This window comes from Rattus rattus, chromosome 16 (assembly GCF_011064425.1).
Source record: "Rattus rattus isolate New Zealand chromosome 16, Rrattus_CSIRO_v1, whole genome shotgun sequence".
NCBI classification, from domain to species: Eukaryota; Metazoa; Chordata; class Mammalia; order Rodentia; family Muridae; genus Rattus; species Rattus rattus.
Window position 1 is genome coordinate 14,832,450 of NC_046169.1, and position 27,700 is coordinate 14,860,149.

Genomic DNA, 27,700 nt, shown 5'->3' on the forward strand with positions numbered 1-27,700 from the left:
GAATTCTAGGAAAGCCAAGGCCTCAGAAGACTAAATCCTAAGTGTTGTCAGGTGCACAGCTGTACTGGGTGTTAGCCCCTCTGGGTGACATATCTTTCTGCTGTTCTGAGTATCTAAGAATTTTATTACCATGATACTAGATCAGCATTAAAACTTAATAACTTGATAAAGAAATTGATCTTCACGTGTATGACTTCCTTTCAAATTTGCCTAAAGCCATGACTTTAGAAAATATTTAAAATGCAATGACTTTTTAAAAAAGACTATTCATCAGACTATATAGTTTAAGGGTAAGAAGAAATAATACACTAGGAGAAGCCACACCATGTTATATAGATCGACTACTTTGTTTTGTTTATTCTCTACATAGCCCTGGCTGTTCTGGAACTCACTAAGTAGACCAGGCTGAACTTGAATTCACAGAAATCCATCTGCCTCTCTCTCCTAACTGACAGGATTAAAACTTGGGCCACCTTCAAATACTTTAAAAATAAAAGGAAAAACTAGACAGCTCAGAACATAAAAATAGGCAAGAAAATTGAACGGCTACATTGCATATAAGTGTTTAATATCATAATTACCCTCAATATGTTTAGAAATTAGAGAAATCAATGTAAATGCAAACTAAAACACTAGTGGCATGGGCTGAAACGATGGTACTTGCTGTTTCTGCAGAAGACCTAGGCTCAGTTCTCAGTATCCATATTACCCACAACCATCTATTAACTCTAGTTCCACGGAATCCAACATTTTCTTCTGGAATCTGCAGGTAGCAAGCATGTACGTGGTGTATTAACATAATGGAAAGTAAAACACTCATACACATATAATTTTTAAAATCTCTCTTTAAAGGATAGCATCAACAGACATTCTAACATGGGGCAGGCAGTAATTTCACAAGGTCCTAACTCTACACAAAGGACTACAGATAACTAAGGAATGCTGAGGAGAAATAATCTTCCCAAGGGAAGAACACACCAATAGGTTAGCCAACACCCTAAAATCACACACACACAAATAACATTATGCAGACTTAAGCGACTGTGTGTGTGTGTGTGTGTGATGCATATCTGTAACAAAAATTGAAGAGACCATGAATTTGAGAGTACAAGGAGTACATGAGAAAGATTGGACGGAGGAAAGGGAAGAATATATCTTAACTTGAAAAAAAAAATTTTTAAAACCCCGACCTGTGAAGTTAGAATAAGTGAATACTCATTAATAAAAATTTAAATATAAATTATTATTCATTTAGCAAAATTAGCTGGTAAATATATTTGATATTCTACCAATGATACAATACAGAAAAACGTATTCATGTGCATGATTATAACACAGGAAAATATATCAATATTGGTTCAAAGGGAGTGCAGGGAAATATAGTCACAAAGTGATTAAAGTGTGGAATGAAGATAGGTTCATATTGATGATCCCAATTATACACTGGCACAGTGTTTGTTAGAGCATTTTCATTTACAAATTACTCAATTAGATTGTAGGAATCAGTCCCACTTATCTATAATGTATTCCTTTCCAAGAGTACTTTGATAATTGCAAACTTGTATACCTGTGATTAACAACGTATTTGGCAACTGGAGTAGTTTGTGCAGTCCGATAGCTGGAGAACAGTCAGAAGCCTGCTTGTTACTTAACTCCGCACCTTCCATGACTTCTTCAATCAGTATGCCACACATACATGCGCACTTACTATAGTCTACCCACTGTGATTCTCCCAACATCCTGATAGACATTTAAAATCTGAAATACAGTAATATCTCCACATATAGTAGGGTGGATATTTGTTTAAAGATTCAGCTCTTAGTTACAACAATAACTATCAAGGTTTTGGTTCTCTGAGTAAGATAGGTGAATGCCTAACTTTAAAAGAACTTCTAAACATTTTGCACATTAACTATTGTATCCTTGAGTCTTACTAACTAATTCTATGGAATTCAGATACCAACTAGCTTTTATCAGCCAACTATAAAATTATTTCCATTGCTATTTTATATTGTGCTACCATTATGAACCATGATGTAAATATCTCTACCTGCCAATGGTCTTAGTAACTTCTTACCCCTGTGAAAGGATTGTTCTATTTCCCTAAATATAGCTTGAAAATTTCTCTTTTCTGGTTCCATGTTTGCTTACCCATGGGATTATATACTTTCTTGCTTGATGAGAATGTTATAAGGTGATGGCAAGTAGATGATGTCCTCTCAGACTTCTTGCTAGAGCCTTCTTTAATATAGGCAAGGATATAAACCATTGTTTACTCTTGAGTTTACAAAGCATGTGTGCACACAAGAACACACACACACACACACACACACACACACACACCACTAGTTGTCCATGCTTCTAGTCCCATCCACAAACCCTCTTTTGATCCTGATGTGTAATTTTTGTATCTTTGAAAACCTAATAAGCGAATAGGGTGAGCTGGAGGATGACTACCACACTCCCATTCCTACCCTGAACTATGTAAGACAGCTAGCTGCTCACCATCTGTATATTTTCAAAACTGTATAATATTGCCCTGGTGGGCAAGCAGCCAGAGTCTATCAAAATCCCCCTTTCATCATCGCTGCCATACCCTCTACCACTTGCACGATTTCCAGAACCTTGTACAGTCAGATGTGTGTGGAAAAGGCTGGTCATTATATGCCAGGCTTTTTCTTCTAGAAGGAAAACAGGAACTGGTCATAATTCTAAATCTCTGAACACAGGCTGGGAACATGTGGATTCACACAGTAACTGAGTACTAGCCACTAGTTTTTTCCAGATTTAGGAAGAACACAGGCTACTTTTTACCAACCCACACAAGAAACTAAGTATAAGTCAGCGAAAACCTGACACATGTGTATACTCAAGACATAGTAAAGGTTGTGGTTTGTATCTTGTCAAGATTATGTGACTCTGAAAAGCCTAGATCATAATCTCAGATTTGAGACTCTTCTGGAAGGACATTTTCTATGTACTAAGATTCTGAGACTTCTTCCTAAGTTGTCTCAAAACTCTTGACTCCAGGATTATACACATCTGCCGCGCCCAACCTCGACCAGCAAGGAAGACAAGACCAGCGAAGATCTTCTCTAAGCAGTTTTACTCAGGAACCTTGATACAATCTTCTGACCCCGGGGAGCCCCCGCACCACACTTAAATAGCTAGCGCTGGCCAAACCTAGCAAGCCACGTGGGTCATGTAGATAGGCTGTCACTATGCGGAAGCTAGCGGGCCAGGCAGGCATAGCCAAATAAGGACTTGTTTACTGCAAGGAGCGCTCACCGTTGGGAGGGTGGAAGGCGGAAACCAGCGCCATCTTTGAGGTGCGGCACGTCGCAGATCCCTACACACATCCACATAACCTTCACGAAGATCCAGAAGCACCAGGTCAGTGAGAAAGGTGGCAAGTAAAGGAATGGCACTGTGCCAACCCAGTAGTAGAAATGATAATAAATGCCCATACCTCAGTACCCACTCATGGCCCAGAAGGTCACTCAACTAAAAACTCATTAACTTGTTTCCAGAAGTCACCCTCTCATTTTCTCACTACACTGAGTCAGGGAAGATTACTGAGATTCTTGGAAGATATTGAAGTAAATAGTAATATTTTAATATATCTTGTGTAAACTTCTTCTAATCAGTACCTCTTCAATTCGACCTAAGCGTAGAATTTCTGAGCATAAAATTTTCTTGCATTATCTACTCTTTCTAATGGAGTATCGATAACTAACATGGGAAATGGAAAGAAAGGCTGGATTTGGATAATAAGTAAAGAAGATCACCCTGACTTCCTAGAGATCCAACCTACCATAGGAATACTCACTCACTACTACTGCCTCATCTTGAGTGAAGGTTCATCCTAATGGGGAGTCCGTGTTGCTATAAATTCCTTTGCAGGGGGAGGTGTAAAGAAATCTCTACCTCTTCCCCTAAGGTACTAATGACAAAGAGAGCCAGGATTCCACCAAAGTTCATAAATAAACCAAAGACTTTATTTGGCTTCCTTACAGAGCATTGGTAAGGATACTTACAAGGGTATCGGTATACTGCCCCTAGTGGACCACAACTAGAAAGCCTTACTCAGCAAGAATGGGATTTTTTTTTCCCCCCCAAAACAGCATAGATGGAGGATGTGACCCCTTCCCTAGTCTTCCCTGGCACTCACTTTAAATCTTCCTCTAGGCAGTCTGCAGAACTGCCAGTTGGTAGGGAGCAGTTGGATGCTGGGAGGAGAAGAGAGTAGAAACCATCAATAAGCCCAGTTGGGATGAGCTTTTGCAAGGGGACTCAGCTGAATTCCCTGAGATGGCTATTGCTTGGCTTAAAACACAGTCCCTCATGACAATATTATTTAGATTCTCTTCTGCCAGAGTTGGAAAATGATAATGAAGACTCTCCTCCCTTCATCTACCAACAGCAAGCTGTATAAACTGGTCAAGTAAAATGGTGCAGGGTTGATGCAAGCAACACTGAGCTGAGATAGGATATTTGGTCCTGGCTCTGACACTCACTTGGTTTGTTATCTTAGGCACTGGTCTGGATTCCCTTCTGTATCTGCAAAGTGTGGCATAAAACCCCAAGTACCTTGAACTCTCCTGTGCTACTAATTTGATATAAATGTTACCATTCTCAATCGTCACTTCTCTGAGATCAGGAAATAACCACTGTTAATTTCTGGACCTCCTATGCCATTGACTGTCAGATTAAAATGACTTTATCAGAAGGTTTACCACATTTTCTCTTGCAAATGAGAATGAGAAAACACAGATTACCAGTGACTTTAGCAGTCCTACAAAATAAGCCAGTACCTCCTACCAGATACAGAATCAGTCATTTCCAAGATACCTTAACACCACTTCAAAACATCACATTTCTATACATGCCCTTAAACACTCTAGGCCCACCCAGAATTGGAGAGGATATGATGTCCCTAATCTTGAATATCTATGTCTCAATGAAATGGAATGAAAAATTGATTTGTACATAGTCTCTCACCTGTATGACTTTTTTGATGTAGAATGTGATCTGACTTATCAAAGTTTTTCTATGTTCTTTAAAAGGGTCTTTTAAATGTTTGTTTTTCAAAGTTAGTACATAGATACTAGTCTACACTGGAAAATGTTTTTGATTGTTATAGATTCTCGGGGTTCATCATTGCATAAATTCAAACTTTTGGCTTTTAATTCATAAGCTTCTTTCCATGTTTGAGTTGCTTGCATTGAGACAACTGTGGTAGAGCTTTCCTGTGTTCTTTCCAGACAAAATGTTCTTCTGATGTTGAGAGGTCTCCCTTGTGGCAGTTCTTTGCTGTAATCCTTCTACAGGCATTCTCTGATGTCAAGTGATCCTGGTTGACTGCACTTTCCAGCCTTCTCTGTGTGTCTCACCTAAGTTCATTCATATTGAATGAGGTATGAGTTAAGAAGGCAAGTTTCCCTGCATTATGTACATCTATAGGACTTCTCAACTCTAAGAAGTCCATCATATGGACTGAGGACTGATTTATAGTAGAGTGTTTTTCTTCATTCTTTATAGCCACAGGGTTTCGAACTTGTGTATCATTTCTGATATTCACTGAGCTCTGAGTTGCAGGAAAATGCTTTTCTCTATTCTTTGTATTAGTACCATGTGTATGAGTACCCAGATGTCGGGCAAGTCCTGACTTGCAGAAAAAAGCTTTTCTGCAATCTTTACATTCATAGGGCTTCTCACCTGTATGGATTCTATGGTGAAGAGTTAAGTGTGACTTGCGACAGAAACATTTGCCACATTCTTCACATTCATAGGGCTTCTCACCGGTATGAGTTCTATGATGAGCAGTGAGCTCTGACTTGGAGGAGAACGCTTTCCTGCACTCTTCACATTCATAAGGCTTCTCACCTGTATGAATCCGATGATGGCGCGTTAACTGTGACTTGTAGAAGAAAGCTTTGCCACAGTCTTTACATTCGTAGGGCTTCTCGCCTGTATGAGTTCTCTGATGTTCAGTAAGAGTTGACTTATAATAGAAAGATTTCTGACATTCCTTACACTCATAGGGCTTTTCGCCTGTATGTATTTTTTGGTGTACACGGAGGGTTGACTTGCAGTAAAAAGCTTTACCACACTCTTCACACTGATAGGGCTTCTCACCGGTATGAGTTCTATGATGTGAAGTGAGCTCTGACTTGGAGGAAAAACCTTTCCTGCACTCTTCACATTCATAAGGCTTCTCACCTGTGTGAGTTCTATGATGGCGAGTTAAGTTTGACTTGTAGAAGAAAGCTTTGCCACAGTCTTTACACACATAAGGCTTCTCGCCGGTATGAATTCGCTGATGTTCAGTGAGGGTTGACTTATAATAGAAAGCTTTGCAACACTCCTTACATTCATAAGGTTTCTCACCTCTATGAGTCTTCTGATGTACGGTAAGGGTTGACTTACGATAGAAAGCTTTACCACATTCGTCACACTCATGGGGCTTCTCACCGGTATGAATTCTATGATGCACAGTGAGTTCTGACTTAGAGGGGAAAGCTTTCCTGCATTCTGTACACTGATAGATCTTCAATCTTGTACGAGGTCTCTGGTGTTGAGTTAGCGCTGACTTGTAACAGAAGGCTTTCTGACACTCCTTCCATTCGTAGGGTTTCACACGTGCATAGTAGGCATGCTGCTCGTTGCGCTGCAATGGCAGGCTAACCATTTTCATACACGGTTTACATTCATAGGGTTTTGTACCTCGGTAAAGTTCCAGTTGAACCTTCATTTCTGCCTTAAGACAAAAGAAGCTGTCAGGGTTTTGTATTAATCGGCCTTTTTTCTAGCATGTACTTACCGATAATGTTCTGTGAGGATAATAACATCTTAAAAGTTTTACACAAAGTACACTCACAATTTTCCCTGGTCACTTAAAATAAGGTTAATTTCTTTCTACCATTTTAAATTAGGCATACATGTAGGGGTATGTGCGTTCAGGTGCAGGTGTCCACAGAGGCCAGAGGTGTCTTATTATCCTGGAGTTGGAGTTACCAGCTGGTTAAGAGCCACACAACGTGTGCTGTGAACCTAACAGCTATCTCTTAGCCCCATACTTTGCCATGTTCTGTTCTGAGTCTGGCTATATGAAACATTTTCCTTACATGACATATGTTTTGCATAGTTAACTTTACACAAACAGAAAAAGATTTCCAATCCATGAAACTAGAGGTTTCTTAAATATAAAACTTTTTAGATATCAGTAACACTGTCTTTGTGTAGCTGTATATCCCCAGTCAAATATTATGAATATCATAATGTGAACTTTCAACCATGTTGGGGAGAAAAAGATGCTCAGGGTGCCAGAGGGGTTTATCAGTTGTACTATCAGGTTTGTCACTAGTTGGCATCACATTAGGCTCACTACAGACACATTCTGCCACAGGGTAGCGTCCTTAAAAAATATTTATTAGCAATTCTCCTTATGTCCATAATCAAATTGTGAAGGCTATGTTTACGGTCACATTTTACCTACTTCAATCATCTCTTTATTTGAAAGATTTCTGCTGATGCTTCCCACTGGCCACATATGACTCTCTGGATTTTCCGGGCAACTCTCATCTGGAGTATACACTTCAAGAACACCTGAAACGATATTAAAAACCCATTACTATCCATAAATCCAATATAGTATTTATTCAGTTCAAATACAATTGTGAAGTTTCTTCATGATTCTTCAACTTACTGAGGGAAATTTTACACAAACAGGCAAAGCAGTCCTAAGTCATGTTCCTTCACTGCTTTTATTCTTGAGAAATAAATGGAAAGAAGTTACTGACCTACTTTCAGCCACTGTTTCTGGCACACTTGTTTGTACTCTGTTGTTAACCTGAACTCTGGTCCTCTATTACCTTAATTGTACACACTGCATCTGACATCACACCTCTCCCATGTGAGGTGGGGAGATTTTCTTTCACTAGCTACCCACACGACACAGGCTTCATATTCTGTTTTATGAGCAAGAATGTAGGTTCATTAAAGGATTATTATACATTTATTATAAATTTGATTCCTTTGCCCTGAAAAGCCACAGCAGGGTCTGTCTGTCTTCCATTGGTCATTGCATACCCTTACCTCACACTAGAGGACAGTGTGATCAGAAGCTCCCTGTAATCCATCTTTTGTTCAATATATCTCTTTGCTTCTTGGACAAAGATACATTTTGAAAATAAACCATTTTATTAAAAATAAATGCTAAGAAACGATCATGTTGCAATTCTGGATTGGTATGTGCCTGTACATAAAAAAATGTCAAGTACACTTTTTAAGGTGTCTTTAAGTACATACTAATTGTACAAAATTTTGGACATAATTTATTCAAACTCTGAGAAGTCAGAGTCCTTAAGGAAGAACCTACTTTGTCTTTTGAATGTTCATACTATCAAGCTGTCTTCTAAACAGCTATGTTTCTATCTACAGTTTACACTGCTCTCAAACTTGATCTAAAAAGCTTCTAATTGCAGTCAGTAATGATTAACATGCACATGCATTACTGTTCAAAGCTAGGAAACTGAAATGAGCATAGATGTCCATTATCTAATAAATAAATAAATAAGTAAAATATGATATATATATTTATTTATACATAAAATTTTTATATTATAAATAAAAGTTAAATTATGAACTTTACAGGTACATAAATAAGCTAGAAATAGATTATTCAATGAAAGATAATCGGGATCCTGAAAAATGACCTAAGTTCTCTCTCATATGTGGATCCTAGCTTTGAGTCTTTAGATGTGTGTGCTTAAATAGGAGGACCTATAGAAGTCAGGGGGAAAAAAAGAGGGGAGAGATAAAGAATGGGGGATATAACACAAATGTTATAAAGGAGTAAAGGGGAATAATGGTGCAGGTAGGGTTCAGAGAGGTGGGGTGAGGGCAGAGGAGGAGGTACACAGGATGGGATAACTAACACTAAAAAGCCTTTCTTTAACATGAAACCTACTTTGGAAGGTTCTAAGAGAAAGGTAAGAAAGAAAGAAAGAAAGAAAGAAAGAAAGAAAGAAAGAAAGAAAGAAAGAAAGAAAGAAAGAAAGAAGGAAGGAAGGAAGGAAGGAAAGAAAGAAAGGAAGAAAGAAAGAAAGAAAGGAAGGAAGGAAGGAAGGGGAGGGAGGAAGGAAGGAAGGAAGGAAGGAAGGAAGGAAGGAAAAGAAAGATGATCGATAGACAGACAGACAGATATAGAGATAGATAGAATGGAGACACATTATAGGGGGAGAAATACAATGCCCCAGATGCCATAGACTATTGAACAAAATGTTCAGTGCTTTGGGGTAATCTATTTTCAAGGTATTGACAGTGTAATCCCCAAGACCACCGCTGCACCAACATTAAACAATATTGCTATTGTTCTTAGTTACCCTCCAGAACTTGATGGTAAGACCCCATTTCTTAAGAAACCTTAAACTGCAGTTATAGAAAGAACATGGAAAATCAACCTGACACTGATCTGGAAGCTTCATGCCTACTGGCTAGCTCTTGTAGTGCTGGGAAGCGCGATCACAATACTAAAAGAAGAAAGTTATCAACATTCTTCGCCAGCTGTGAACCCTGAAAGCTACAATAATAACTGGCCCAACAAGATATACCTAGTTTCACAATAGTGGCATGAAATAAATAGGAATAACCAACCACTCTCCTCGGAGTTAAGGCTCACTCCATGAGATAGAACTCTTGCTTTGTAACTGGGTCGAGAACCTGTGGGTGGATACGTCACACTGTCAGGCACAAGCTACCTCAAGCTTTTTTCTACATAGCTATAGTATTAAATTAGCCCCCTAAGTGCTTATCTTTATACACACCTGCAGCTTTCCCTCTTCATTTGTCAAAGTGCCCAATCCTAAATGAGATATCTTTGGCACACTTTCCTCCCAAAGGTCAGGGATCATCAAAAGACTGCAGGGACAGAAGTGGTAGATGATTTTCTTCAACAGCATTTTCAGGTCAAGACAACGCCACTATGCACATGAATTCACAATAGCTAGGACGATATGTGTAAAGCCTTTGCAGGATAAAGCTAACCAAAATCCCAACATACATGAAGAAGGGACTGATAAAGTCCCATTAATAACTAAGAAGCAACTGGTAACTGACAGCTACTAGGTGATGGAGAGTTGAGGTTTCTACAGGGATGTGGCCCCCAAGAGGGTACCCAAGCTCCATGAACAGCCCTATGCCCTCACACACACTGGTAGCTCAAAGTGGATTCAGTGGGTTAAGAAGTAGAGCGCATGAATGTGGGAGGGAGATGTGATAGTAGGATACGAAAGGGGTTGGATGGAAGGAAAGGAAAGGAAGCTCACATCGTTTGTGCAAATATGAAATTCTCAAAACAATGCAAACGAGAGGGAAAGGAGACTACGATTTGTGTTGTTATTTAGATGAAATGTTTTCTCCTTTTCTACATTCAGCATACAGTTGCCTAGACTGTGATATTATGCTGGCATCTTCCTTTTGTTGGCCACTTGAAGAAGTTTTAACTTTGAAGAGATGCCAAATTCTATCAGATAGTCAAATGAAATGAGCGTGTATGTTCCAAACTCTAATTATGTGCACGCCACATATAATGTTTCCCATAAATTAAACTACCTGGCATCTCTGGAATTGTTTTAAAGAATTCTGATATTTTACTGAAGTTTTTTACATGTATATTTTGTTCTCATATCCCTGCCTTCTTCTGCTATCTTTCTACTACTGGTTATATAGCAAGTTTTGAAAACTCCCATATTCCTTTTCCATTTTATGAATGAGTCTGATGAGCAGAGACACTTTTATACCTGACTGGTAGATGAACTAGTCAAAGAGATTTTACAAGGGGCTTTGATTAGTTGTGGCGCCCTATTGTTGCCTCAATGGCAGCGCTTCTTATTGATTAATGTAGTATAGGCATTTTGTAGAATTTTGATAGGTCATACATATACACAAATAAATATCTATTCAATTTTTCTATTCTCTAACCCCAAAATACACACTCTAAAAATATTCCCAACAAGTCTTTTTTAATCTCAAAAAATGTCTGTTGAAATAGTCCATTTCATCAATCTTATTAATTTGGATAGATTCTCTTTTATTAGTGGTCATCATAATGCACTAGTCCAATATTTCATGTGTAAGAAACTTCTGGTTTACTCTGGCATACACTATGGTTTGACTAATGTAAGTATGGCTACTGTTGAGTTCATACTCTGTTTGCTCCAAAGCATTTTTCCTTTTTCCGAGTCCGTCTTCACCAGTATTATAAGCTCACATTTTAGCAGGAGCTGGAAGTGTTTTTCTTTAAATCTAGGCTGTCAGTGTTCAGCTATGAGTTGGAAAACTCAGTTACAATTAGTCTTATTAAAGAACAATTATTAAACTTTTATTTCTCCATCTTAGAGGTCTGCTAGTTTACTGAGTTAATAATGTCTAGCACTTTCCTTCATTCCGATGTTTTTATTAGTGAAGTATAATTCTTTCCAAGGCTCTTGGCTGCACCCATTGTTTTGATTTTTTTCTGAGATTTGATTTACTTTTATTTTATGTGTTTGGGTGCTGTCCTAGTTAGGGTTTCACTGCTGTCTGTGAACAGATACCATGACCAAGGCAACTCTAATAAGGACAACATTTAATTGGGGCTGGCTTACAGGTTCAGAGTTTCAGTCCATTATCATCAAGATGGGACCATGGCAGCATCCAGGCAGGCATGGTGCAGGAGGAGCTGGGAGTTCTACATTTTCATCTGAAGGATGCTAGCAGAATATTGACTTCCAGGCAACTAGAAGGTATTAAAGCTCATGCCCACGATGACACACTTCCTCCAACAAGGCCACACCTCCTGATGTGCCACTCCCCTTGGCCAAGTATATACAAACCATCACAGGTGCTTTGTCTATGTACCATAGGCATGCAGTATCTGCAGAGGCTAGAAGAACGCATCAATTGCTAGGAATTGAACCCGGGCCCTCTGAAAGAGCAGTCAGTGCACTTAACCCTTGAGCCATCACTCAAACTATGATTACATTCGCCTTTTTGGTTCCTGTGCAACGTTTCTTGAAGTATTCATGGTATTCCCGTTAATATTCAGTGCGACGTGTTTTATATTCATGAAGAAAGATCTGTAGTTCTTCACTTATCTTACAGTTTACAGGGTAACACTGCTGGAAAAAGGTAACTTAGTTGGCAATTAATTTGTTTCAGAGCTTAAAAATTTAGGAGTCCATGCTTTCTGGTATCAGGGACTCGGTTAAAAGCTCACAAGACTAAAGGGACTTGCTATCCTAGTACCTGAGTCCTTGCCTCTTATGCTGTAAGCTGTCTTTCTCTATTCTGTACTCTGCATGTTAACTACAACCGTGACCAGCTTCTGAACGGCTGAGTCCCTCGGTGTATGTTTTCTGGTTTTGCTTTTTTGTTCTTTCCATGGGTTTATGCTATTTTAAGCTGCAGTCCATGGAGTATACTTTCTGTGTCTTTAGTCTACTTTGTATTTCCTCTTTACCATGGCCCTGGGGATTAAGTGTTGCAGTCATGATTCTTCTTCACTTTCCTATCTGGTTCTCTCACTAAAATAATTGCTCAACCTTATCTTCATTCTCATATTTTTTCCTACAGTCTACTCCAGGGAACGCTGCTCTCTAATGAACGCTGTACTTACTGAGCTTCTTGGTCCTGTTCTTTTAGTTTGTATTTTCTATAATTATCCCTGTTTGCCGAACCTGTTTATTCGACTACTATTTTATTGTAAGGATCATTACTAAAACCACGCTTTTGCATTTTATGCCTAATACTTCACTATTTCTAAAATCCTAAGAATTGAGATTATTGAAGATGTCCTAGATTTTCCAATATGTAGCACTATTTGCCTGATTGCTGCCATATATATTAGGATTTTTTTTTTTTGTCCTCAATTGTCACTTTGTAAGAATGGGGATGGAAATCACCCCTCATCTTACAAAAAAGGGTGCTCTCAGCCGCGCTCACCTGTGGCTTCAACTCCTGACACCGCACAGAGAGAAATCAAAATGCTCAAAGAGCAACAACAGAACAAACCAGATATAGCAATAATATTTTAAAAATTTTAAACTGATGTAAAACTATCAGTATGCAGACCATTTATGACAGTAAAACTTAGGCTTATGAGGGTGTCAGCCAGTATGGTAATACTATTCCTTCAGAAACTTCAGTATTTCTGCACTCACTGATCAAAACAAAAAGACATGGGTGTCTTTAGAGTGTTAGACTAGGGCAGAAAGAAGGTTAAGGAGACTCTGGGCTTCTCAGGTCCTTTGGAACCCAATGGGCACATTCTAGTTGGAAGACAGCTGTGAAAGCCTAGAGAATTCTTGTCCCTAGGCTCAAATCCTTTAGTCCTAAGGTACAGTAAACTGAGATGGAAAATAGTATAGAAACCAAGCAACTGGCTGACACTGGGCCCACTCTTCTTACACTCTGACAATGTTTATGAGGAACGGGCATATCCTCACCAGAAACGTGAGACTCCATACTTAATACTCCATGCTCCTTTCTCAGGGAGCCTGCATCTCACCATGTAAGCTTCCATGGCCACTCCCTGTACTCACAATGAAACTGCCAGTATGTTCCCAGTTTCCTGAGTTTCTGACTGATCTTAACTATACACGTCCCCAGCGTGGATAGCCTCTGGATAATGCGGATAAATGTGGATAAATGCAATTAGTTTATTTTTCAATCTATTAAGCCAGAATATACAAGACACTGTCACAGAAGTTACTGCTCTCTATTAACACTTGCCAGTGTCACAGGTTTCTTCCACGACAAAGAATGCCACTTGACCAGAGCAGAGCACTTTGTACATTATGTCATTACCTAGTCGTAGCATTCAGCTCATTACTACTTGGGATTTGTGGATAGATGTTGTGACACGTGTATACTTTCCTCAATAGCTTTTCTGTTCTAGGGCATACTGCCCTGTCACCTCTTGATCCCAAATGTTCTTTCTCTCTTGCTCTCCTTGGAAAACATTCTCTCATTTGTGACAATGACATTGGGCATTCATGTACTAGCATAGAAAAAAACTTATCTGCAATCCCATCCTTAAACTTCCAGTACTTTCTTTTCTAATTAAAAAAAAAATTCAGTTGATAGTTTTTAGGCTACCAATTCCCCATTCTAACTTCCCCTCCCTCCTTTCCCCTCCCACTCCCCCCCTTCCACCTCTCTGTCTTTCTTTCAACACAGGGTTTCTCTGTGTAGCCCTGGCTATCCTAGAACTCACTCTGTAGACCAGGCTGTCCTCAAACTCAAGAGAGACCTGCCTGCTTCTGCCTCCTGAGTGCTGGGATCAAAGGTTTGTGCTACCACCACCACCACCACCACACAGCTAGTTCAAAGTTTTTAAAAAGAATAATCACAACACTAAAATAAAATAAATGAGTATTTCCTCAACAGTGTCTTTATGCCTTTCTTAAAATAAAACCCCATCTGCTCTTTTGCCTTTCTCTGGGTTAATACTCTTGGTGTCCTTCACCTCTCTGTGGTACGTTATATGACTGTGTCGCTCTCCCCTCGCTGACTGTAAGCCCCTTCAAGAGGAGATGCATCTGAGTGTTAATTATTGCTATTAAACTTCCAGATCAAGACCACGCCCTAAACTAAGGAATCTTCAATATTACAATTAAGAATTCAGATAAAACATTTGGGCAAAGTATCTAACTAACAAATCTACAGACAAGGCCAAGTATGACGACACATCCTGATAGTGGGAGGTGGAGGAAAACGCAGAGTTTGAGCTCCGTCTTGCCTATGTAGCAAGCTGCAGGGCAGTCTAGGTTATATTAGACCCCATCTCAAAGCAATGACAAAAAATCTAAGAGAACAAAGATGATTTTTTTTTTAAAGTAAATTTAGGAAAACTGACTTCAACAACAACAAAGGACACAAACTGACACAAAGATCCTCGTTTGGAAACTGTATAAAATAAATGGTGAGGACAGTTCAAGTCCAAGATGACCAATGTCCTATGAGCAGTCGTCCACGTTGACTTCCCTTCCCCAGTTCAGTCACTGACCTGGGAGACTCCAGACAGAAGTGTCTCCTCCGATGCTCCATGGCCGGAATCCATGCTCCAACCTCAAGATCAACTCCGGTTTGGTTACACAGTGCCCTGTAAATGGAAAATGATATATAAACTGTTCCCAAGAAGTCCGTTTCGCTGATGGAACACGACTGCTCCATTTGAGCTGTGCTATGAAGGGTAAAGAGAGCTACATAGAGAAAAGCTTAAAGGGAAAAAAAAAAAGAACACAAAAAAACAAAGAGTCAAAAAAACTAACAGAATATATGTAATCAAGGAAAAATGCTGAGAAGTTTCAATTTTACATTCCCATTCAGAAGAGCTACCTAAATATTTTTCTCTTTTTTGTATTTTTAGATGCCTGCTTGTTTTCTAATGAGGGAGCAAGAAAAAGTGTGGATTTGGGTGGGGAGGTCAGGAGGATCTGAGAGGAGTGAGTTGGGAGAGGGGTAATAATAATCAGAATATAGTATATGAAAAGTCTATTTTGAATAAATTAAAAACCTTAAAAAATTAAAGGAATCTTAAAACATTCAATGATTTTATCATTTACTTATTGTTTATTTAATTTTGTGATACTAGGGGTTAAATTGACGGACTTGAATATGCTTGGCAGATCAATTATCACCGAGCTATGTCCCCAGTTCTATTGTATAACTTATTAACCAAGGAGTCTGAAATTCCCAAACACTGAGAAGTTAAAAGAGGTCACACCCTCCCCTGTACCAGATGGAAAGATCCCAGGATGCAATATGCTGAGACAGCAGGACTGTTATAGGTTTGAAAATATTTTACACTATACAGCAAGGTCAAGGGATACATAGTAAAACTGTGGCTCAGAAAACCAAGAAAAAAAAATGCCCACATTCCAAGAATTAACCCACCACATCCCATGTTCATGCAAAGAATCAAACTCAGCGGAGAGAAGAGAGAGAAGGTAGAGACTGTAAAGAAGAGTGTGCTCAGTACAAGGATAACAGACTGTAAAACTGAAAATACATCGCATATGTGCACGAAATCATCAGAGCGGCTGACTAGAACAGATGCAGATACTCACAGCCAAACACTGGACAGAGGTCAAGGAATCTTATGGAAGAACTGGGGGAAGGACTGAAGGCCCTGAAGGGGATCTGAACTCCACTGAAAAACCAACAGAGCAAACTAACCTGGACCCTTGGGAGCTCTCAGAGACTGAACCACCAACCAAAAGGCATAGATGGGCTGGACCAAGAACCTGGCACATATGTAGCAGATGTACAGCTCAGTCTCTATGAGGGTCCCCCAACACCTGGAGCAGGACCATCCCTGAAGCTGTTGCCTATCTGTGAAATCTGTTCCCCAACAGGGCTGCTTTGTCTGGCCCCAGAGGGAGATATTCCGAACCCTGAAGAGGACTTGATGCACAGGGTGGGTGGATACCCAGGGTAAGACACGAAATATAGGTCACTATGTTACAGGTTAACAAATTGGAAGAAATAATGAAGGAAACAATCCCCACACTTTTAAAGTGGTTTGCAGACTCAATAATGTCCTCGTGGTAAACTCTACGCACTTCTCCACATAAACAGAAAATTGCTGTACCAAACCATGTCTTAAATAGAGTGTGAAAGCACCAAAGACCTGAAGGGAGCAAAGCATCCTGGTCAGAAAGCACAGACGTGAGGCTCTCGGTATCTACCTTCAAACCCCACTCTAGAGAGACACGGGAACTGCCACAAGGAGACACAGACGCACTGGAAGGGAATGGACGGCCCCAAACAAAACCATACTTATTCAGGGTTATACTGGGGACTTGAAATGGATTTGGAGGACTGGATGCTGAAGTCACGGTTACCAGTCTGATAGCATTAGCAGGAACAATCTAGAAGAAGGAAATGAGGTCATGGGGAGATGCCCCAAAAAGGGATGCTGGCCCATCAGACCCCCTTTCCTTGCTTTCTGGGAGCTGGGAAGTAAGCAGCATATTGTAGGGAAGACGTTCTCATCTTGCAGAGAAACATGGACTATTCGACTGATAAAAGGCACCAGATTTCTCTCTCAAAACCTTATACAGGGGCTGGAGAGATGGCTCAGAGGTTAAGAGCACTGACTGCTCTTCCAGAGGGCCTGAGTTCAAATCCCAGCAACCACATGGTGGCTCACAACCATCTGTAATGGGATCTGATGCCCTCTTCTGGTGTGTCTGAAGACAGCGACAGTGTACTTACATATAATAAATAAATAAATTTTTGGGGTTGGGGATTTAGCTCAGTGGTAGAGCACTTGCCTAGCAAGCGCAAGGCCCTGGGTTGGTCCTCAGCTCCGGAAAAAAAAAAAAAAAAAAAAAAAAAAAAAACCTTATACAGAAATCAAATAACAGATCAAGTTCTGAATGTGCTAGCATGCACCTGAACACCCAGCACTTAGGAGATGGAGCAAGAGTATTAGAAGGACAAGAATCTTGGCTACAAAAATTCAAAGTCAGCCTGAGAAACGACACTGCAAATGCATAACGAGGAAAAAGAAACCCCCAAAAGTAAATCAAAGTAAGACCTGACATAATGATGCCCCTAGAACATACGATAAACTACTGTATAGTCTACCCTTTGTGGGTAGACGGACCCTTCATAGGAGTTGGCCATCAGACATCCTGCATATCAAATATTTAAATTATAAGTCACAACAGTAGCAAGGTTACAGTTAGGAAGTAGCAACACTAATTTTATGATTGGGAACCACCACAATATAAGGAACCGAATTAACACGGCATTAGGAAGGTTGAGGAGTGTGGTAAACACTTCAGGACAGTGAGGTAAACAGAGTATTTTGGTGTCTGCCAAATGTGCATCAAAGCAAAATCGGCAAATGGGATCACACCAGATCCAAAATCATCTGCACAGAAAATGCATCAGTGCCTGAGCTCTGTTCCTCACCCCACTACAGACAGAGCAAAAGGAGGAGGTACTGACATCCTCACATCCTTTCCTGGGCTTCGCCACACAAACCGAAACATCTGTCCCAGAACACAGCTGGAGAGCACACCATGAGGCTGTTTGCCATTATTTCTGAGCCTGCAACGACCACCACTATCTTAAAGCTGAGTAACTGGTAACCCACAAGAGAGCTTGGTACCCAAATAGAGCAACAAAATAAAAAGATACAGCAAAGCCATGGTCATGGCACCTCTAACACTCCCTCAGAACACTGACGAAGCCCTCAAGACAGGTTCTAATCCAGACTCCTTCTGCCCAAGTACATGTGTTGTAGAGGGCAAAACTGAGTAAGATGTGGTATTTTTAGGGTTACCGTCTGAGAGTCACTTTAGCTGTCTACAACAAATACACTCTCTGATTCACCAGACTGGAAGAGATGGATACTGTCTTAGGTGGGATAAATCGATGATCTCTTACAGATGATGTCTACATTAAGACAGACACAAAATAAATGAACTACGTCTGTCACGAAAAACAAAATCCCACATGCCCTCATGATATTTGCAAGTTTAAGGTGACCTCGAAGAAATAGAGAAAATGGCAGTTACGAGAGTAGAACATAGATAGAGACTGGGGAGACAGCAGGTATTTGCTCCAAGGACACGGGTAGGGGACACCGAATTTATGTTCTATAGGATGATAATAAATATATTTGACAACAATTAATTAAAGCTTTCAAAGTAGCTATCAGGGAGAATTTAAATGTTCCTACCATAAACAGGTTGTGTCTAAGCTGGCAGACTTAGCAGCCGTCCTCATCAGATGAGCATACATTATCTAAGTGTAACCCCAAGGCACACAGATCTTTATATATGCACGGCATGAACACAGGCCAGCTAAAATGTGAACAACTTAGTATTACATTAAAAGTCTGCATTAATTCCTGCAGTTCTCGACCAAGAGGAAACTGCCGAGGGCTGCCAGGCAATGAGACTCACCCAAGGACACCAGGCTGCTGTAGTTCTCCAGCATCACGTCCCTGTAGAGGGTCCTCTGGGCAGCATCCAGCTCCTGCCATTCCTGCCAAGTGAAGTCCACGGCTACGTCCTCAAAGGACACCAATCCCTGCAACGGCACACTGCTCGTCAGCCCCAGGCCTCAGTACCGGAAACAGAGTCCACTTCCCTGGGGGTTTGTGTCTTGCCAGTGTCACACGGAAATGAAAGATGTTAAATGATTTCTCAACTTTATCCTTTGTTCCCTAAGTATGGAAACAGCATACACTCGACTAGTGTGTTACAGGAACGAGCGCATGGATTTCATCTGTATGCAAAGTTCATCTTATCTTTTGCAGTTAGTAAAATTATAAGAAAATATTTTAAAATGTGTATAAGATTATTATAACACAAATGTTTGATTTGTACTCCTATTTTATGAGTTTAGAGCTCACACAGTTTCTCAGGCAAAAAAAAGAGATCACTAAGTAGAAAGCATTTCTTTTTTTTTTTTCGGAGTTGGGGACCGAACCCAGGGCCTTGCGCTTCCTAGGCAAGCGCTCTACCACTGAGCTAAATCCCCAACCCCTAGAAAGCATTTCTATGTATCATTTCGGTCTTAAAAGCATAAATGACCTGCCTGCCCTCTCTACACTGGCCAACTGAGGAAACAATCACACCGAGAGCTCAGAAATGCTTACACATGCGCAACAACTCAACTTGGACCGTGTGCCTTACCAGAGGAAATGATTCTCTGCTCCGGAGGTCATCCAGAGGGTGGGAAAATAGTGAATACATGGACCCGCACACCCCTCTAGGAAGCTGAGAAAAATCATGGTTTCACATGCTAATACAAGTATTTCCTCTGGCCTCAGCACCTCGGATCAGGAAAGAAAAGAGGTTAAAATTCTAAGACCAAGCTTCTCCCTGTAGGGAATCTCCGACAAGTCTATTGCTATTACTGGTAGCTGAGGTTTTACTTTGTCTCTCAAGAATAACAAAGGGGGTGAGGGGGTGGTGCTATAGTATCCTCTGGTAGCCTCGATGGGAGTTAGAGCCCCTCCACTGCTCACCATACGACACCTCCAAGACTACTAGCTGTTCACGGAAGGAGTCTGCTGTTGAGATTTGATCTACGGCTATTATAAGGCTAAAAAGTCTTATACCAGAAGGTCTAAGCCTACAAGCGACTTCTCCAGTTTAAAAGCTTTTGTTGTACAAACTTTATTCCCTGATTTAAAACGATTAGTTAAATAAAACTGGATACAGCCAATTACTGGAGGGATGGGAGGTAGGTGGGTTTAGAGTGACCTGGTTAGAGGAGGAGAGACCAAGGGAAGGAGGAGAGGTGGAGAGAAGCTGCCATTAGGGGAGACGGACTATGAGTACATGGACAGAAGACCGTGAGGAGGAAGAGCAGCCATCATGGGTTGAGTTTATAAAAAGGTGACCCTGAGGGCTGGCCAATTGGAGTTAAGAGCAGCCCAGATAATTCATAGTAAGTAATTTGGGTTTATCAATTGGAAAACAGATTCTAATAGCAAAAAGGATAAATATCAGCCCAGCTTGTATGATGTTTAAGGCTTATTGTGAGTAATAAAAAGTTGTGGGTCTTTTATCAGGAAACTGAATGATCAAGGCAGGATAGAAACTCCAGATTGGGATTAATAATTTTATACAAGTGTCTGCACTCACTCAATACCTCAGCTTTAGATTGGATGTACTTGTGGGAATATATGCTAAATTCCCAAGATCTATGAACAGAGCAATCTGGCACACGCAAATCTCCATAGATCTAGAAAAACAACCGGCTAAAATCCAGCAATAATACAGAAAAGGATGACAAGACAAACTGCTGTCTAGTCCCAGAAGTTATCAGTTCTTTTAGAAGCTTTTGTACAGCCTAAATTGTAACAAATTTGCTCCAGGGGATAGATGTAGCACAGAGCACACTTCCTGCAGCGTCAGTAAAGCCAACAGAGTGATCATGTCAAAGCAATGACAGATTTCAAAGGTCAGATCACAACGGGACATGGCAAAAAAGGAAACTCGAGTGTTCTTGCATTGATGTGTAAAGTTGGTACAGTCATTTTTCAAAGTAGTATTTAAGCACTGTAAAAAATGTAAACACAGATCTTCCATATGACCCAACACCACGACGGCTAGAATGCATGCAAGAGAAATCTAAAGGTGAAGAAATGGTTTCACAGCCACATACACTGCCAAGAATGCTAATAGTGAAGTGTCCCTTAGATGAGGGGATGGCAGGACATTCCTTCTACGTACAGAGCATACATATGAGATTGCCTGGTAGAAGAGAACCCAAGGGCTGGTATTCACTAGACAATTCCAAATGATCAAGACACAGCTTCCATGGGCACTTGATACCAGGAAGTACAAATACTGGGCTGGGGGTACATCACACTACAGTTTGTTTCTTAGTGATAAGCTCAACACAATGTCACCAGATGAGGTTTCTGTCTATAGGGTAGACAGGAGAGAAACACATGTAAGTCTCCTCAGCTCTCCTCTCATGTGTCATGTTCATGAACAGAATTAAAATCTTCAACTAGCCACAGATACTAGGACTCAGGGAGAAAAAAATAAAGACACGTCTGTTTCAATAAATTATATATTACATGAAACAAATAGCTCTAATATTATGGAAAAGAGATGATAGGGCTGGAAATGTGGTTCAGTAGTTAAGGAGCATTTACTGTTCTTGCAGAGGACTGCAGCTTAGTTACCAGCATTACACAGTAGCCAGCTGTCTGCAACTCCAGTTCCTATGAGTCTGAGGCCCTCTTCCGGCTTCTTCAGACTACTGCACGCGTGTGGTGCCTATAAATTCATTCACACAAGCAAAAGGAAAAGGACATTTTAGGAATTTGTTAGCAGAAACACAGAGGGTGTTGGAGGTACTAGGCAGGATTCTGGGTTTTCAAGCTTGCTTCCCACACAACCGAAAGGCTCATCAGGGAAAACAGTTTACCCATAGGGAAGAGGGGAGGCAAAAGAGGTGGTCATCCATATACCACATCCTTGATTCCTGAGACTACCGTTAGGCCGTTGTGGAGGCTGGAAATTTCATGAACAGGAGAACACTCAAGAAAAAGACAGACGCAGAACAGGCTCAACCCTCGCTTCCTTCCATTGCATCATGCCAGGTCACAGAAGTGTGTCTTCAACGGGTGTTCCTACTGTCAGCAGCATCTGGGACATGGGCAGTCCCACACGGCTGTATGTGGGAGTGAGAATTCCCTCCACCACCTCCTCCCACAAGGTCCTCCTCTCTCAGAACCATTCGTATCGCGTGCATCCGCAGCAACCAGAGCGCATCAGCACCGTCTCTCCCAGCCATCTGACGCTGACTGGACCAGCTTTCCACTCATTATGGTGGGAACAGCTTCACATCGCACCCTTCTTCTGGTCTCAGGGTCTCAGAGAGAAAGGTCTGCATGCACTAAAGCATTCATCGTTCTTTTCGCTGCTCTTTTTATGGCCGCACAAGAGATAGGGGGTGACATCAGTCCAGAAGACAGAATCTAAAGATGGGTACTGGCTTCTCTGAAGTCCCACAGATGGTCGGGAATGGAACCCACCACACACGTCACACATACAGATCACTGAACTTTGTATCTTTGTATCTTTGTCTGTAAGGTTAGGTTTCACAAAATTGCCCAAGCCCACCATGAACTAACTCACGTTACAGTCCTCAAACTTGCAATCTATATATGCTGGCCTATACCACCAGGCTGCCTGGCTTCGAGGTGAGATTTGAACCTAGAGATAGGTCTCCCTCTCCTGTCTCACCTTATGAGAACATGGATTGAGACATCTAGAGAAGAAAAAGAGGAAGAGGTGAAGCTTCTACGCATGGCTCTTTCTGGACTCCCACATTAAATCCTTCTGAGTGGGCTCAAAGTCAGCCAAACTACCTTCCAGAGCAGGGCTCTTTCAGAAGCTGAGGCAGAGCAAAGACACAGAGACAGAGAGAGGAGGCTGTACAAGGCAAGGAGATGGACCTGATTGATCGTGTGGGAAAATCCCCAAGGATCTCAAGGCTGTGGCAGGAGGGTCATCACATGCTTGAGACCAGACTATGCTACAGTGTAAGATCCTATATGAAAGATCAGATACGAAGAACAAACGGATCCCACAAACAAGGCACAGAAGGAAGCAAAGGATGCAGGGACAGATTTGCAGACACAGAGAGGACTGAGACTGAGAAGTGCAGTGCTCGGGTTTAGGGTGCACTCCCCCATTTCCTGCACCCTGAGTCTCCCAACACTCCTCCTCCATCACCCAGGAACCACACCAGTATCCAAGGGAAACCTGGAAAGCCTAGTGCTGTATTCCAAAAAGGGAGTACATGAGGCCACTAATGTTCCTAAGCACCTGGCTAGTTCCCTCCCTTTAATGCCTGCAGGTCTTGCTGTACGCTGTCTCTCATGTCTACTCTGACTCTAGTCCTCTTTTGCTACCTGCACCTTAATTCCCCCAGCACCACACTGCACTACGTGAGTTATACCTGTGTGACAGAAGCGTTCAGGATGTCCCCCAATCCCCAAATGCGCAGGTGGGGGCAGAGGTGAAGGAAGGAGGACAGCTGGTACCTGGGCTCCTGTCAAATAGTACAGAAGGCTGGCCTGTGTTCCCAGCTCAGGGAGGAGAGCAGTTAAGCTCAAAGCCAACCTGTGCTACAGTTAAAATTATGCATGCATGCATAAATAAATAAATAAATATTGGAAAAAATAGGAAGCGGCTCACAAACCCTGATTTAAATAAATAAATAAAAATAAGTAAATAAAATGAAGTTGTAAAAAATGGGAAGAAGCTCACAAGGCCCCGTTTCTCCTTGAGGATGTATAGGCAGTTAATGGTTGTCTTGGGAGAGGCTGAGGATAGCCTCTTCATTCAGTAGTATAGTAGGACTGACAATGGTAAGGCCCATGCTCCTGTAGCTAACCCTCTTCCTATGCATCTGTAAAAGTCGGGGTTCATAAAAAAAAGGCATCTAAGAATAAGGGGAAGCATTGGAAAAAGAGTAAGGGAATCTGTGGGAGTAGGAAAAAGACTGGGAGGGTCATAGGGGTTAGGGTGAAGAAAATACATTACACGCAGGTATAAAGTGTAATGAAAGTAACTACGATGCACTGTTAATATATAATACTAAAAGCGTGAAAGGAAAACAAGGCTTGGGGCAGAGCACTACCTTCCAGGAATGAATTCCTAGATTCCGTCCCTAGAAATACTGAGAGACAGAGGCAGAAGACAGAGGGAGCGTGAAAGAAACAGCTGAGAGGAGGGGGAAGTACCTACTCCAGGTCACGCAGAGACTGAAGGACAGGTCTCGTGGGAAAAAAAGTGTTGAGAGATGCTCGTAAGAGCAGAGGAAGGGGGTGGGGAAGGTTCTGCTCACAGACTCCCATAGAGGTTGGTTCAGAGAGAGCTACATCACAAGATTGCGACATGGGCAGCCAGGGACAAACGTGGAGATGCAAGAGGCAGGGTGGCAGCTGCAGAAAAAACTGTGGGGAGGCCAATGGCCTTGAGAGCCCAGAGACCAAGTCTGCAGCATCCCCTCATGCTGGCCAAAGTCCTACCAGATCTGGAGGCAGCAGACAAGCTCCGGGCCACGCTCGGGCAGTCACAGGTCCCGCGGCCCCGGCCAGCCTACCTGGGAGGCATCCGTAGCCGCCCTGGTCACGGGCGTCACTGCGGGTACCCCGTGAGCAGACGCGACAAGACCCCCGAGCTGCAGCAGGGGGCCCAGCCTGGCCACAGTGCAGGAGGCAGGGGCGCAAGCGACCCTGACGCGGGGCTCGGAGCTGGGGACGCTGCCGTGGGTAAACGCACCATTTCGGGACTCCAGTGAGCGCCCGCCTCGTGCTGGGCGTCCAGACAGTAACGAGTCACGCGGCGACAGATACCGGGTGCAATCCAGAACTTAGAGCTGGGAGAAGAAAGCGGCCACAGAGGGTAAGATGGCGGGGTTAGCAACAACCTCTGCAGGGCTGAAAGCCCGCCTCCTCCTCTCCGACCCTGTGTCTGATTGGGTAGCCTTCAGCTTAGTACCTCTGATAGGGTAGCGCTTCAGGTCCCACCCTGAGTGACAGTTCGTGTTCCAACCTAGGGTAGATGGAGCCAGAATGAAGAGGCCTTTCTTTCACGAGTAAATTAAGACAGGGGTTCCTATGACTGATCCTCCTTCCTATTTGTCTGCATTTAACCTTGTAGATGAAGTATATAAAAATTTATAAATTGTATATAAGTCTATATACATTGTTCGTGTCCAAAGTATTCAAGAACAATTTTAAGTATTCACTAAAAAAAAATCAAAACAAACATTTGAATTTGATTGTAAAAACTACCATTTAGAAAAACACTGCCTTGCTTTTCATTGCTTATCTTAGGAAATATTTGAAAACATGTATAATGCATCCCACATACATGCAAAATATTTCCGTTCCTTGGCCTTTAATCCCAGCACAAACAGAGGCCTACTTGTCTCTGTGAGTTCATGGCCAGCCTGGTCTTCCAAAATAGCCAGGGCTACACAAAGAAACCCTATCTCAAAACCAAAACAAAACAAGAGGAGGGGGGAGAGAGGAGGAGGAGGGGGGGGAGGAGGAGGGGGAAGAGAGAGAAGAAAAGGAGGAGGAGGAGGAAGAGGAAGAGGAAGAGGAAGAGGAGAAGGAGGGGAAGAAGAAGAAGAAGAAGAAGGGAGAGGAGGAGGAGGAGAAGAGAAGGAGAAGGAGAAGGAGAAGAAGAAGAAGAAGAAGAAGAAGAAGAAGAAGAAGAAGAAGAAGAAGAAGAAGAAGAAGAAGAAGAAGAAGAAGAAGAAGAAGAAGAAGAAGAAGAAGGGACCAAAAAAAAAAAGGGGGTTGGGGATTTAGCTTAAGGGTTAAGGCGTTTGCCAAGGAAGCGCAGGGCCCTGGGTTGGGACCCAAAGCTCCGAAAAAAAAAAACAAAAACAAAAAAAAAAAAAAAAAAAAAAAAAGAAGAAGAAGAAGAAGCAGCAGCAGCAGCAGCACTCCTTTTGGGGTTTGCAGGACTTTTTTTTTTTTATTATTTCCAACATAAGCAGCAACTAAATCTCTGTTATTAAGTCATCATCCCAAGAAAGCAAGGGGCATTCATACAGATGTGTAAGCAAAGAATACATTTTCTCTTGTAACAATGTAGCCGAACAAGGGAGTGTGTCTTGAATTTGTTCTTTGATCTTAGCTAGGCAAAGCTGTTTGACAATGCCTCACAGCATACGTGGATATCAGGCATAGTTCAGGCATCACAAACCACAGAACTTGTGGTTGTAACTTCTGACATTGTAGCAAAGGTTTACAGTGAAATAAGGAGCCAGTGAAGTCAGAATTCAGAATCTAAAACCCAGGCATTAATATTGTTAAAATGCTCCCCAGAGCATTCGGTTGGACTCCAATCCCCAAAACAATAGCTTTTAAGGATTACTTCCTAGTGGTTTCTTAAATTCCTTATGAATTCTTTTTGAACAAACTTCTATTCTCCCTCAGATTGAACAAAAACAACAGACCAAAAACTCAGATCTACTCAAGCGTAGTTTGGTATATTATGATAAGCCATCTTGCCAGCCTCCCAAGAGTTTAACTACAGTGTGTGTAAGGGCATGCATTAGGGATGTGGGTAGCACCACCACTCGATAACCCGAGAAAGTAGGGTACTGGGGACAACACATTTCCGGATTCTAGCAGGGCAGAGGACAGTTCTATCTGGTGCCAGGACCCTGGAACTTTACCAGACCGGGCTACATAAACACTCTGCTCTGTCAGGGAACTGTGTCATCCATCACAGTGTAATCCTCTCCGCCATTGTGAGAGGACCCAAAGCAGGGAAATCGTGGGAATAAAAAAGTGCAGAGACATTAAAGGCCATGTGGTTTGTTTTCTCTCCCAAATATAAAACACTTATACAACACGAAGGGAACTAAAGGTTCATGACGTATAATGCCCAAGAAAAGAAAGAGCAGATTAATTGGGTGGGGATACCCTCAGGCTGTGACAGATGCCATCATTGGAAACATCAGGACCTTCCTACCCTCAACTGACTCAGCCACAGCAGATATTCTGTTCACTTTTAGCAGCTGCATCATCAGTTCTTTACTGAAAGGAAAACGGAGCGGCTCAGTGTGTCAGCCGCTCCTGTGCCTTGTATTAACGATTAGTCGATTTAACATGATGTCTTCGCATGTTGAGAGATTATTTTGTTTAGTTTTACGGAAGTGTTTGTGTTTGTTCTTTGGAGTGGGTGTTTGTTTATTTTTTTATTTATTTTTTGGTTTGTAGTATTTGGGATCTAAGAGATGGTCATATATATGGTAGGTGAGTGCTCTATGCCTAAAAACTGTCCAGTATCCTTTGTTTTGTTTTTAAACAGGGTCTCTCTATGTAGCTCAGGATAACTTTGGAATCCTATTCTTCCTGCATCTGCCTCCCAAGTGCTAGGATTGCAGTGGTGCAGCACTGGCTACAGTGATTGAGAATTTGCACTCTTCCAAATCTGTGCTGACAGTGGCTAACACATTTCACCCTCCCAGCCATTCCGTGAGGCATACATTTTAAGGTGAAGGGATTGCCACTTATAGGGAAAATTGCTTGCCCAGGATTACTGAGCTATTAATTGGGAGAACTGGGTTTCAAATGCAAACAAGTGGAAACTGAATCAAGCCCTTCTGCATGCTATGATCATATCACACCACTGAC

At 41.6% G+C, this 27,700-nt stretch overlaps 1 protein-coding gene across 1 annotated transcript; it reads right to left on the bottom strand.

The window, feature by feature from the left end:
* Window positions 1–5,122: 5,122 nt before the first annotated feature.
* On the bottom strand, window positions 5,123–24,984 carry LOC116885889 (zinc finger protein 25-like). Its single transcript, XM_032887212.1, has 5 exons — window positions 24,822–24,984; window positions 18,966–19,092; window positions 15,050–15,145; window positions 7,499–7,608; window positions 5,123–6,760 (listed from the first exon to the last, which is right to left on the bottom strand). The coding sequence occupies exons 1-5, from the start codon at window positions 24,822–24,824 to the stop codon at window positions 5,390–5,392; spliced, it is 1,707 nt and encodes a 568-aa protein (XP_032743103.1). The 5' UTR covers window positions 24,825–24,984; the 3' UTR covers window positions 5,123–5,389.
* Between the last annotated feature and the right edge of the window lie 2,716 nt (window positions 24,985–27,700).